Below are 13,597 nucleotides of genomic sequence, written 5' to 3' on the forward strand. Positions count from 1 at the left end.
ACCCCTTAATCACGATAAGGGAAAGAGCTCTCGGTATGACCCCAGGGTTGCTGGTGTCAAATGGGGCATGTCTTGGGGCAGGAGATGACTGGGAGGCTTTTGCAGAGAGCTGCCCGAGTAGAGTGTCTCATTCTTCTTTCTGCCCAACAGGCAACCTGGCTGTCCTGGGCAATTGCATGAGCAATTACAGACTGCAGAAGAAGGTCATGGCCCCCGGGTGTGAGCCTTTGGCTGTCCAGTGCATGATGGAGGCACTTGAGCCTCATGTCTATGGGCAATGTCTGGCTGGGGCTGGAGGCGGGGGCTTTCTCTGTGTCTTAACAAAGCAGCCAAGGATGCAGGAGGTCTTGCAAAGGATTCTGGCAGAAACAGAGGTGAGTTCAGCCAGCAGTCTCCATCCCCTTGTAGAAACCACAGCAGGGCTTGGCATCCAGGAGGCTGAGGAACAAGCTCTCCATGGCTGCGTAGGAGAAAGGAAATGGATTGGTTCTTCTTAGGTAGGAATAGGAGCCATGGTCTATTCCATTGCAAGCTGGATGACCCACCAAGCTAAACTGTGTGCGTGTATTTTATTTACTGGGTGGAAAGGTAGCATAGACATGTTTTAATTACAATCTTCAGACTGATTTCTGCTGCAGACTAAAAATGTATTCATCAGCATGCCTTCCTTTCAGGGACTGGGAAACTTCAGCCTCCACACGGTTGAGGTAGATGCAGCTGGCTTCCAAATGCAGCTTCTGGAAGAGGACCTCCCATGAGTAGAGCAGTAGGTGCTGCAGCTGTGAGCCCTTCTTGTTCCTCTACTACCCCGCCCCCCGCCTTCCATCTGTCATATCTTATCTCTGCAGTAGCCCTCGGGAGAGGAAGAGGGCTGCTTTCAAAGGAGACTGCCATCAAAGTCTCTTCCCTATAAAATGATCGGCCCCCATCAGGCTGTGATGAACGTCCGTTGCCTCTGTTGCACTCCATCCCTCTTCCCCATTCGTGGTAGGACGCTCGGGAGGCGACTTGGGAATTCACCTAGGATTGCCTGCAGGACAAGAGATGCTGCTGGCCAGGATTGTTTCGTTGGGTTCTACGTTCTTCCATGTCTGCCGAAGCAACAGCACACTCAGAAGAAATGTTTTGTGAGATGCACTTGGAGGATGAAGGCCTTGCCCTATCTGGTATCCAGTATCAGAGCAGCTCACAGGCTTCCCGCACAGGCAGGGTGGCTGAGGTGAGAGGGCTGAAGGGCCTTGCTGGCTTCCGGGCTTTGGAATCTCTGCCTCAGGTTCTTTCCCCGGGACCTGCCCTGTAGTTCGTCTCTCCAGCTTCCTCCAGGTCCAATGAGTGTCAGTCAGGCAGATTGATGGGTTTGGGTGACAGGGGCGGGCTGCTTGCTGCAGACCAATACTTACTATTCCACAGGAGCAGGAGTGTGAAATGGTTCTAGTCCCATTAAGAACAGATTTGTTTCTTTCCACCTTCCCCTTCTAGGCAGCCTCCTGTTGGAGTGAAAGTTCTGTCTGCCTTTTCCTTTTAGTTCACAAGACTCCCCCAGTTGTGTTCCAAGGTCATCCCAAGCCTCTCTCATTCTCTGTTCAGCTCCTAATTTTTCTCCTCTATCCTTCCTTCCTTCTCATTTCTCAGGTTGTCATATCCCACCCACCCCCTCCATTCCCTGCCATCACTTAACCGTTTCCCACTGAGAATTCTTAACTCGTGGCCAATTCCCATAATGCGTTGTCAGATCAAGTGGTATAAAGCTAACAGAAGTGTGAGTATGGCTTGAGTTGCATAAAACTAAGAAGAGATCTAATAAAGGAACCTGGGTAGAAAAGGAGGATTGGACCAATTCCACAATTTTGGGGATGAAAAGAACTGCCTTGGTGGACCTTCCGTTTGCGCCGAGGTTCAAATAGGATGAACAGGGAATGATGTCGCTGTTTTTGTCTCTCCTGCCAATCACCAAGGTGTCCTCTTTAAAAAGTTAAAATTTCATGATCCACAACAGATTTCTACAATTATACACTATGAATGGATTAATTTTTATATAATCACCAACAGCAAACATACAACATAAAAATTCCTCATAAAAACATTTTCAAATTTATTCTGTATTACATAAATTATAAAAATAAAATCTATACAAAAACTTCGTCAAAACGTTGTTAAATATAGAAAGCAATATGCAATCAATGAAAAATGTGAACATTGTAAGATTTAGAAGCATGCCGAAGTTATAAATTGACAAACACATGGAAAACCCGGAGTGTGGATTTCAGAAGGTGCTGCCGTCCCTTGGCCTCTGGTCTGTTGTGACTTGCAGGGCTCCATCTTGTCCCCGGTGCTTTTCAACATCACTGAGCCATGTCATTCGGATATTTGGGCTTGGTCAATAACCAAATTAATGACCAAGTTGTAACTATATATAGTTATATTTAAGGCTAATTAAATATTATACTCTCCTATTAAGGCTAGGATGGGGATTAAATACAGATATGCCTCTGAAGAAGGAATGCAACGTGTAACAAAACAGAGCAGGCTAGAGGATTTTGGGGGGCTAGAAACAAGAAATCGTTTGAATGTTTTGGACGCTTCTGAAAAGAGTTGCAGCAAGATAGTGATGAAGAGCTGGAGGAGAGTAGAGGAAGCCATCAAGGGAAGAAGCGAGCTACGATTACAATGCTCCCTATTAGGTGACGTAGATGTTGAAACAGGTGATCAGGAGTTGGAGGAATGCATGGGACCTAGAGAAGCATCCAAGGGAAGAAGTGATAATAGACTTTAAACGAGGGAAGATAACTTTAGTTTATTAGCAGACCAAAACACATCTTATTGCCAAACCTCTTGATAAAATTTGTGGAAAAATTAGATGTACTACTCATATCCTTCATAATAAGAAGCAAGAGAAGGAAGTAGCTAGAAGTCCGTTGAATTCTCATTCATCTAAGTATCCATCTAAGTACTGGGAACCAAGATGAGCCAACAAAATTTGATTTTTAAACCATGCAAAATTATCCTTGACGTTTTCCAAGGCTGAGATATAAGCTGGCAGAATAAGAGGCAAGCTAAAGGACACCTTAGCTATTTATTAGATACCTATAAGGGAACATGTTTATGGAAATTATAATGCTTAAGTGGCCCAATTTATCAACAATCGGTGTTGGTAATTTTCCACTCTAGACATATCCCACAATTGTTAGGGCTGACAAGTTTGAAATGAAGCCTTTTGGCCTGTGTATTAAAAGACATTTTCGCAACTCCAGACTGGGCTCCCTTCTGGAAAACAAAGAAATAAGACCAAGGAGGAAGGTAAAGCAACCAGGGAAGAGTCAGGCGCCTACCTACCATTCAAGAGAAGAACAGGAGACCCCCTTGTATTATCCGAGGAGACTATGATAAAGAGAGGAAAACTCCCTGGAGCTAGATTAAATCAACTAGAAATGGGAGATATGGCCACTAAACCCCAATTGAGTGATCTCACTACACCTTTAAAACTCCCCAAAATACAACAACTAACACCAGGCAACTGAAAACAACATCTCGTAGACACCCCCCCCCCCCCCAAGAATGACCCTTTTCTAATGGAGGCTGAGATAATAGCTTCCTTAGTTTGGGTAGCAGCATAAGTCCAAGGAAGTGTTCTTTCACAATTACAAACTGTACTCAATTGAAGTTGGAGGGGCTAGAGAGGGAAGATAAAAGACCATTAGCCCAAGAGGAGAAAAACACAGAAACTGACCCACGATTCAACCAAGATGTCATGTCCTCCCTCCAAGCAGTGGTACTATTGAGGAAGTGGTACACTTGAACTGTAAAAATCTCTGGCCAAAAGGAATTGTGAAGTCTAGTTTTAATAAGGAACAGGAGGTTCTAAATACCAATTGACTAGAGGAAAGCCTAACATTAAAATTTTTTTTCAGGGAATACTACATTCAAACCCGAAGTGGTGGGCAGAAGACCCTTCTATTTTCTATAATAAATAACTCAGGGTGCATTCCCTCCATCTGGAAGAAGGCTCTGGAGGTACTGATTTTTAAGAATAAAGAGAAAAAGCAGGAGCCACAGAACTACTGCCCCATTAAGCTCCCCTCAGCTATTAGGAAATGGTATGAAACTTATTTAAGCATAATACTGAAAGAATGAATGGAGGAGTCAGAAATTTTAAGTGAAGAACAAGGTGGTTCCACCAAGGATGCTCTGAAGTTGATCCCTGCCTGGTTTTGGCCCATTTGGATGAAAAGTATACCTCTACAGTAAATAATCATCTATATAGCCTTCACTGACTTACTGACAGCATTTGAGCACATATTGAGAACTAGACTACGGCAGAAGCTAAAGGAAACCACGAGCAACAGATGCTTGCTATGGCTATTGACTAGATTATATCACTACCCAGAAGTGAAAATCAGATGTAGCCCTGAAGGCCAGACAACAGATTCCATCCCAACCTCCAAAGGTGTCCCACAAGGTTCTCTTTTAGATCCTTATTGATTTAATCAATACATCAATGATACCGTTAAAGCAGTTTCAGGACCTACTCACCATGCATCTATCCTTAATAATCAAGCCCCTGTTTTTACCACCTATCAATAAGCCCGCTGAGGCACGCAGGAGACAAAGAAAATTCTATTGCCGAGTCAACTTTGAACTCGAGAGTTTTGAGTTTAGTAAATAGTGAATAGCGTTGTCAACTAAGTATGAATGGATGTCATGAAGCTGCCAGCAGGATTCAGAGTAAATATCTCCAGATTATACTTGAAAACTCTGTTTAAGTGACCACCTAACTAAAGAATTTAATCCTCTCCTTCCCTTATCCCATTTTCCTTCAAGCGTGTTTATATGAATGTCCTGCAGGCTGCTTTGTATTCTGTACATTGACAAATCCTGATAACTTAATAAATTGGCTATTTCATGGAATGCTTTCTGGGAAACAAAGATTTTTCAGACTTAATTTATGCTGACGATACTTATTTCGCACATCAGCAGTGTTGAAATGCACATTGACAAGTTTTAGCTCCTGCTTTGCTGATGACGGCTTAAGTATAAATGCTGAGAAATCCAAAGTAGTTGTCTTTGTAAGAGGATGCTGACTGACGAAAAAGGGCTGGAGGATGGCAAACAACAAATAACTGAACAAGTGACAAAATTTATATATTTAGGAATGATATTCTCCCAAGACCTATCTTGGACAAATCAGTTTCAAACTATCTCTTTTAAGAGAACACCATATTTAAATGCCGTGACAAATTTTTTTTACACAGAGGGAGGGAAACAGTCCCAACAGGTATAAGGACTTTTGGGGGTAACATAAACTTTATGTTACTCTATGGTGCTCGAGTGTAGGTAGAACGTATATCTGAGACTACTGATTCTTTCTTACTAAATTTCCTGAGAAAAATAACCAGGTTACTAAACTGTGTATCCAGTGTAGCTATGTGCTAAGAATTTGCAATTCCTTCATTAGAATCAGTAGCTTGGCAGGATGCATATAGACTCAGAATTAAGATTCTTTTAAACTATAGATCTAAACTCCTTTTTATTCTAAGGGCCAAGCTACAAGTGATGAAGTCTCTGGAGTTAAACCCGTGCGTGCTGACTCAATTTTTAATTGATATGTAGTTTTGAAACGGAGAGCTGCGAGGACCCCTGCGAGGACAGGGGAACAGCGGGGAAGCCCTAGTCGAGTTTCCTTGCTGACCAGCCAGCTCGCCCGAGGAAGATGCAGGAGGAAGACGGTAGCTCCTCTCCATGCCGTTCTGATCCTAAGAGGGATGAGCCCTGCCTGCCTGCCTGCCTCCCCTTGCTGAGCTTAGCTTTGAATCTGCATGCAGAGAGGGGAAGGCTTGGAGCCAAGCTACAAGTGACGAATTACCCTTGCCAGGCAAGTGAACAGACTCACGAGTATTCCTCCCTGTCCACTTGCCATTCACTTGCTCTCCACTTGAACAACTGAACGGCAAGTGAACAGGGAGGAATACCCGTGGGCCTGTTCAGGACAGTAACATGCTCAGGAATCACTTGGTGCTTTTCCTGAAGAACCTCTGATCCTGCTTTTCAAAAAAAGGAAATACAAAGCAGCTCCTACTACAAAATCTATGCATTTACGTACACAGTAAGGCTTGAGAAGGGATACCCCTTGAACTATTAACGGGGGGCAGACAGCGGCAAGGCTCATCGGCCAGGTCGACCATTTTCCTCCTGTGAAAGGAGAAGAGAACAGCAGGAAAGCAACCGCGTAAGACTACAGCTGCCCCGCTGAGGGCAAGTCCGAGCCTTCCCCGCTCTGCATGTTGCCTGCCTCCCCTCTCCAGCCTAGCGTTGGACAGTGGGGCAGCCCTCTTCTTTTAGACTGGAAAGGTGGGGGGGGGGTTGCATTGTGGAAACACCTGAATGAAAGCACAGATTCATCACAGAAGTGCCTTGTCCAGGGGACCTCAAGGCTGCTATAGATCTCACCAAGGTGTATCTCCACGTGCCCATTCTCCCAGCTCACGGCAGGTTTTTGAGACTCATTAAGCACCAGAGATATCAGACCTTGTCCCATGAAGAATTTGCAACGGATGGAATGATAACATTCCTAATACTTTAGGCCTGGATTGTTTATAACTGTGTCTTGTGATGCCTGGTCCAGGGAAAAAGTTTGTTCAGCAGCCAGGTTATTAATCTGGCTTGATAAATCAGAAGAGCTAGGACCTGATCTGGCCTTGAAATCTCTGCACAGAATGAGCAAGAGTGTCAAGGATTATGGACAGAAGATCCCCAAAGTTTTCAGTGCTCTGGGGTTTCCAGAGATTAGGTGGAATGTTAATGGAAAGGAGACAGCCAATATGTTGTGTTGGGATCATTAGAACCTGAATATAGTCCTGAAACCCACCTTCCAAAGTCTGTAGATCAACTTTTAAGGCAGACAGACATGAATAATCCCAGACCCTCACTCCCTTGTCCCCTGACAGAAGTTTTGACAGCTGGTATTGCAAAGGGGTGGTAACCCTGAAAGGGGGGAGACTGGACACCTGGGACCCCATTTCCTGCAGACATAGGGTATCAAACTGCTGCAGGAATGAGAAGAATTCAGGGTAATGGGGTTTATTCCCCCACCAGCAGGTGTAATTTTCAATTGGACCTCTATTCTATCCAGACCCTTTGAAAAATTGATAAAAATGCAAACATTTTTGAGGGAAGACACTTGATGTGGGTCAGGGGATTGGACAACCGCAATCTGAGCCACAGTCCCTGTTCTTCCCAACTCAGAGTCCTGAGGGAAACGGTTAGGCGTCATCCAACTGATGAGGTAGGTCATGCGATGAAACGCTGATCGGTCCTCCCTTCAGGTGCTTCTCTTCAACTGCAGAGGTCAAGAGGTGCAGCGTTTTCCAGCTGAAGAGCGGAGATTGTATTGTGTCCATAAACATTTGGGACAATTCTCTGATTTTAGGAAGTCTTTCTGTTGAACGAATAATGAGGGGATAGCTGGGCTATCAAATGTTAGTAAAGCTTTACAAGCCGGGCGAAAGTGATTAAGGAGCTCAACTCATTCTGCTGCCAAACCATGTTCTCAGGTATGGCCGGGTGTGATGTTTTATATTCCAAAGGGGGATGGAGCCATTGAATGGGCAGACTTTCAAGCAAACCTTGTGACGCTGGAGAAGGAACTGTGAGAAACCTCCCCTGCTATCAGACAGGGAAGAGCTGGAATGGCTCCCACGTTCTTTTGGGGCTTCCCCTGGAGTGTCAATCCAGCGTGTTCTCCTGGGTTTGAAAGAGCAGATGGTGTTGATCTGAGTTGATCTGTGGATTAGGAAGTCAAGCTTCGAGAGCACCAGTCCTAGCTGCTCAAGAATACTTTCCACCGTTTGAGCAGTTAGGAAAGAAGGTTCGCTTAGCGTATTATCAGCATGTTTGACATTTCCTACATCTTCCCTTAAAGAGGAGGAAGGGTTTCCACATTCATCTACAAGCAAACTATCACTCTGGGAGACCTCAGAGATGGGAGATAAAGCTGCAAGACAGTTTGAGGTAGAAATCTTGCTTTGCTGGGAAGCAGGTGGGGAGATTGTCACCTGGCCCATACGGTCAATCCAACAGGCCAGCACTGTGCCTTCTTGCCTGTAATTCTGCTCTTAATCTTCTTCATACTCTCTCTAGTTGACCAGGTAATGGAAGAGCACATGTCGTTTTCAGGAGTCCAGGATTTGGGCCACTTCGAACTCTTCATGCCCATACATCAAGATGGGCGGCGGAGCTTAGGAAAGGGGTTGGAGCAGATCTGGAGGCGCTGCGGGGCCAGTTGAGAACGATGGAACACTGGAGGTATTGGGAAGGAGGGAGGGAGGGAGGGAAGGAGGAAAGGCTAAATGATAGGCCACAGGGTTCTCTTGTCCTGTGACTGTGAAAGGTCTGACTAAACTGCTGTAGCACAGTGGTTAAGTAGTTTGGCTGCAAAACAGCACTGTACTGGTTTGAATCCCACTACTGCCCTGAACACAGTGGGTGGCCTTAGGTAAGCCACTCCTCTGAGCCCCAGCTCCCCAGCTGTATTATGGAGATAATAATAAGACTAACTTGTTTACCACTCCAGGTTGAGGCCCTAATCTGTCTAGAAGAGCAGTATATAAGTGCAGTTATTATTATTATTAACCGAGCATCTATCATCTGGGAGAGACATTGGTTCTGGAGGTATCATATGTTAAGCCAAATCTGATCTCGAAGGTCCTCACTGGCTCAACATCTCTGGTCTAGGCCCGCTTTATACACTTGCTTTTCCTGTTGCAGTTGTTCCCGGAGGACGGTGTGCAAGGCCCGAAGCTCACCTACAAAGTCACTGGCAGCAGAGACGGCTGAAGCTGGTAAGGCCCGAGGCAGGAACCATGAGTGATAGCCATAATTGGCCCTAAGGTGTGTCTGGTGATTGGAAGCAGGCACTGCATTCTTATACGTGAATTTGGCAAGGGTAGCTAGCCCGACCAGTCATCCTTTTGGTGATTCACACAAAACCGGAAGTATTGTTCTAACGTGAAATTAGTCCGCTCTGCCTGACCATTTGATTGGGGGCGGTGAGCCAATGAGAGGTGCACTCAGGAGTGTAGGAGTGTACACTCAGGAGTGTAGCGCCCTACAGAAGTGGGGTGTAAACTGTGCCCTACAATCTGATACTAGGTGTGCCGCTAATCCATGGAGTCAGAAGATGTTCTGCAGATGCCGCTGGGTGGTGTCATACGGTGTGGGAAGTCAAATGCATGGGATGAAATGAAATGGGACAGAACAGCCCCGATCACGATACTGGAGGCACCCGTTTCCATCATGAACAGTAGGCTGGGGTCTAGGAGGCACAGCAGAGGCTCGGTGGCAAGCCATCCTTTTGGATCCTGGAAGGCCTGCTGGGCAGCTGGTGTCCACTGGAATGGCTCCTGAGGCTGTAGCAGCCTGGTTAGGGGCACCACTAGGGAGGTGGTAACCACAATGTCATAACTGGCAAAGCTCAGGAACAGCTGGGCATCTTTGGGGTGGTGAGGAGCCTGCCAGGACAGTATTGCCTCTGCTTTGGTAGGTGCCATCTGAATTCCCTGCGGCGAGATGCAGTGGCCAGGTAATTCCACCAAGGACAGGTCAAAGGCCATGTTCTGCTTACAGCCCATGTTGCCACAGGCGTCGCAAAACTGTCCAGACGTCTTCAGGGTGCTTCACAGGATCCTGGGAGTATATCAGGATATCGTAAAGGTATATGATGACAAACCGGTCCACCAGGTCTTGGAAGATGTCGTTCATGAACCTGTGGATCATACAAGGGTGCTGGACAGGCCAAAATACCAGGCATTCAAAATCCCCATACTGGGTGCACAATACAGTCTTCAACTCATCCCCTGCCTGTATGCCCGCATCAGGGTGTAGGCCCCACAGAGATCAAACTTGGTTTAAACTGTGGCCCCCTTCAGTTGCTCTTGCAGCTCGGGAATCAAGCATAGTGGTCATGGACCATGATCATATTACGAGCCCAATAATTGTTGCACAGGCGCAGCTCTTCACTCTTCTGTTTACGAACGAGACGGGTGCCACCATTGGGGAGGTTAATGGGTGTATAAAACTCCGCTGTAGGTTCTTGGTCAAGAAGTCCCTCAGTGCCTCTCATTCTGGCCCAAACAGGGAATAAAAGCGCCCAGCAGTCAGGGGTGCTTCTGGTACCAAATTCATTGTGAAATCATAGGGTTGATGTGGGGGGAGGTGATCTGCCCCCTTCTCCTTGAAGACCTTCTGGAATTTCGCTTGGGTTTCGCCCATGACAGGGCTAGATCACAGAAGCCGCCCGTCAATGGCTTCAACTTGCATGAGGGTCTCTTTGCAGTATAATAGGACCTCGTGTTGTTCAGCAAAATTGGCATACTTATAGGAGCGCGATGCCTCAGAGTCCAGCAATGCGTGTATCAGTATCCAGCAGTCTTCAGGGGAGCCTTACTGGGACCAGGAGGGGTTGAGGACCTGAGCTGTGGGGAGGTGCTTCTTGATTCAGCTGCTCTCCCCACGTAGCGCGGCCCGTGCCAACTTGGGGCATGGAATTTAACGCTTGCTGCTGGGACTTCTCTTTCTCAGGGCAGCAGCTTGCATGGTGCCCTACGCCTCTACGATATAGGCACAGGTTCAAGGAACAGCGCCTCTCCTTCTCCTCCCTTGAGAGCTGCAGTTGAACAGCCCCCAGCTGCATGGGTTCCCCTGCCATCTCCGGGGGCAGGAGCAGGCAAAGGGGCTGAGGGAAGCCTCTGCTCCACTGGTCTAGGGTGAGTCGCGAAGGAGGCCTGTCTCTGGTTCTCCAGGCTCCGTCAATTCGCATGCAGATCTGGATCAGAGTAGCAAGAGTTGTGGGGGGGTCCCCCGAGCCACTTCAGCCAACACCTCCTTGGACAGCTCCTCTAGCTACTGGTCAGTCAGAGCAGCCTCATTCCACCCCAAGTCTTGGGCCTGTCGCTGGAATTCCGTGGTATAGTCTGCCACCGAGCCTCTCCCCTGATGTAAATGTCCTTCTGAGGGTCGGCGGGGTCTGCACTCAAGTGGTGTAGAAAGCCTGAAAAGCTTGTCAGCACTGGGGAGCTGGATAGAAGCAGCGGAGTGGCCTGATTGGCTCCCTTCCTCTTTAAGAAGCTCAGAGTGAAGCCGACCTTGGTCTTGTCATTAGGAAAATGCCTTTCCTGAAGCTTAATGTACAGTTGGCATTGTGTCAGGAAAGCAGAAAATTCTTCTTGACCATCACCCACAACTTCTCTGGGGGCTCATGGGTATTTTCTGGGGGGGGGGGGTGTAGCAGGAGCTGCAGCAGAATCAGCAGCCCCAGGCCCAGTAATAGCAACTTGTTCTTGAAGCACAGCTACAGCATTCGGCAGTTCCTGTATCCGGCCTTGTAGTGCTTGGTTCTGGGCAGCTGCATTTTCCATACTGCTGCTCAATGAAGGGGATGCAAACTGTGCTGGTTGCCGGGCTCCAGTATCAGGTTACAGGGTCTCTTCCAGTCTCTCTTAATAGCAAGGCCAGGGAAAGTTCCAAAGTCAGGTCATTCAAGCTGAGCTCAGGTCTTCCAATAACCAGTCCAGGTAGCGTCAGCAGGTCCGCATCTCAATGTTCACGTTGCCTCATCCGGAGGCTTTATAGTCTGCACGCCCATACATCACGCAACCAGCCAGCCTCTCAGGCACAGTCCTGTAAAGACTCGTGTTCACTGTCGGGCGGCAGGTGGCGTCGAGCCAACAGATGTGCTCTGTGCATTCCTGCCTGTAATTCTGCCCTGTCTTCTCCTATAGCCTTCTAGAGTCACTGGTGTTCCTTGAGGGCTGGGAGTGGCTAGCTGGCCGTCACCTGTTGGGCAGAGCTGGAAGATGGAGGTGCTTCTGACCCAGCTTCCGGCTGTAGGTCCTGGCATGCCTGCGCCTCCTCCTGCTGCTGCTGATCGGCTCCTGTCTTCGCTGGGCTGGGTATCTAGGCCCCCTCCTCCTCTGAGGAGCCCTCCCTGTCCCTGAGCCCTGGCTGCACATGACACTCCTCCCCAGTTGTTTGCAGAAGGCCTTACTAATAGAGTGGTTGATATCTCCAGTATCTGCATGTCTGCAAATCCCACGCAGGCAGCTTCTTCCAGCAACAAACACAGGATGAGATAGCCTGTCCTCAGGCACTTCCCGGATGGAAATATTTATCCACGGTCTCTCCACAACTTTTGTGAGGAGTGTTATAGGTGTTATAAGAGAGCGCTCGGAGAATAAACGTCCATCATCATTGCTGGAGCTCCGCCCTCCCTACTACTAAAGAGCAATTAAAGGGGGTACAAACTACTAAACTTCTACTAAATAGCTAATTAAAGGGGTTCAAACTACTAAACTGCTAATAAAAAACTTTAAAATACTACAAACTACTATACTGAGAGCCAGTTTGGTGTAGTGGTAAAGAGCAGGGGACTCTAATCTGGAGAGCCGGGTTTGATTCCCCACTCCTCCACTTGAAGCCAGCTGGGTGACCTTGAGCGAGTCACAGTTCTCTGGAGCTCTCTCAGCCCCACCCACCTCACAGGGTGATTGTTGTGGGGTAATAATAACATTTTGTAAACCGCTCTGAGTGGGCATTAAGTTGTCCTGAAGGGCGGTATATAAATCAGATGTTGTTGTTGTTGTTATTATTATAATACTAATACTACTAAAGCACTAAATCTACTTCTAAAACATTTTTTTTATATTTTTTTGTTTTATTTTAACCTAAATACTAAAAACTAACTACTACTAAATGACTAGATCTACTTCTAAAACGTTTTTTATATTTTTATTTTATCCTATACACTAAAAACTAACTACTACTAAAGGTCTAAATCTACTTCTAAAATATTTTTTTTTATATTTTTTATTTTAGTTTATCCTAAACACTAAAAACTAACTACTATTAAAGCACTAAATCTACTTCTGAAACATTTTTTATGTATTTTTTTTTAATTTTATCCTATACACTAAAAACTAACTACTACTAAAGGTCTAAATCTACTTCTAAATTTTTTTTTATATTTTTTATTTTATTTTATCCTAAACACTAAAAACTAACTACTACTAAAGCACTAAATCTACTTCTGAAACATTTTTTTAATATTTTTTTATTTTATTTTATCCTAAACACTAAAAACTACCTACTTATTCTAAAGGGGTTTTATTTTTGGGGGCCGGGGAGCCACTCCATTTCCTCGGGATTAAGGGGGAGGGTGGTGTGGGCAGAGAGGGTGGACAGGTGGGTGTTGGGATTGGGATTGGGGGTGGGAAAAGAGAAGAGGAGGGAAGGAAGGGGTGGTGGAGGGTTGGGTTGGGGTCCGGGAAGCCACTCCATCTCCTCCTCGGGATTAAGGGAGGGGGTGGTGTGGGCAGAGAGGGTGGACAGTTGGGTGCTGGGATTGGGATTGGGGGTGGGAAAAGAGAAGAGGAGGGAAGGAAGGGGTGGTGGAGGGTTGGGTTGGGGTCCGGGAAGCCACTCCATGGGCTCGACCTGGCGCCATCTTCTTTTCTGTTGGGACATAAAATTAGAGAGGAGAGAATTGAGAAGACCCTGGGACACAATGAGGAAAGATCACCTGCGAGGAGTAAAGCTTTACCATCCCTCT

At 46.6% G+C, this 13,597-nt stretch overlaps 1 protein-coding gene across 4 annotated transcripts in view; it reads left to right on the forward strand.

The window, feature by feature from the left end:
• The window catches only part of FCSK (fucose kinase), a 42,898-nt gene extending 40,811 nt beyond the window's left edge, over positions 1 to 2,087 (forward strand). For 3 of the 4 annotated variants that reach the window (XM_055000814.1, XM_055000815.1, XM_055000812.1), the window contains exons 23-24: positions 151 to 374; positions 675 to 2,087. In XM_055000814.1, coding sequence (XP_054856789.1) covers positions 151 to 374; positions 675 to 758 — 308 coding nt within the window. In that variant the 3' untranslated portion in view covers positions 759 to 2,087. The remainder of the gene's footprint in view (positions 1 to 150; positions 375 to 674) is intronic. The other variant, XM_055000813.1, reaches the window with a different exon arrangement.
• The last annotated feature ends 11,510 nt before the right edge of the window (positions 2,088 to 13,597 follow it).

This window comes from Eublepharis macularius, chromosome 16 (assembly GCF_028583425.1).
Source record: "Eublepharis macularius isolate TG4126 chromosome 16, MPM_Emac_v1.0, whole genome shotgun sequence".
Taxonomy (NCBI): domain Eukaryota; kingdom Metazoa; phylum Chordata; class Lepidosauria; order Squamata; family Eublepharidae; genus Eublepharis; species Eublepharis macularius.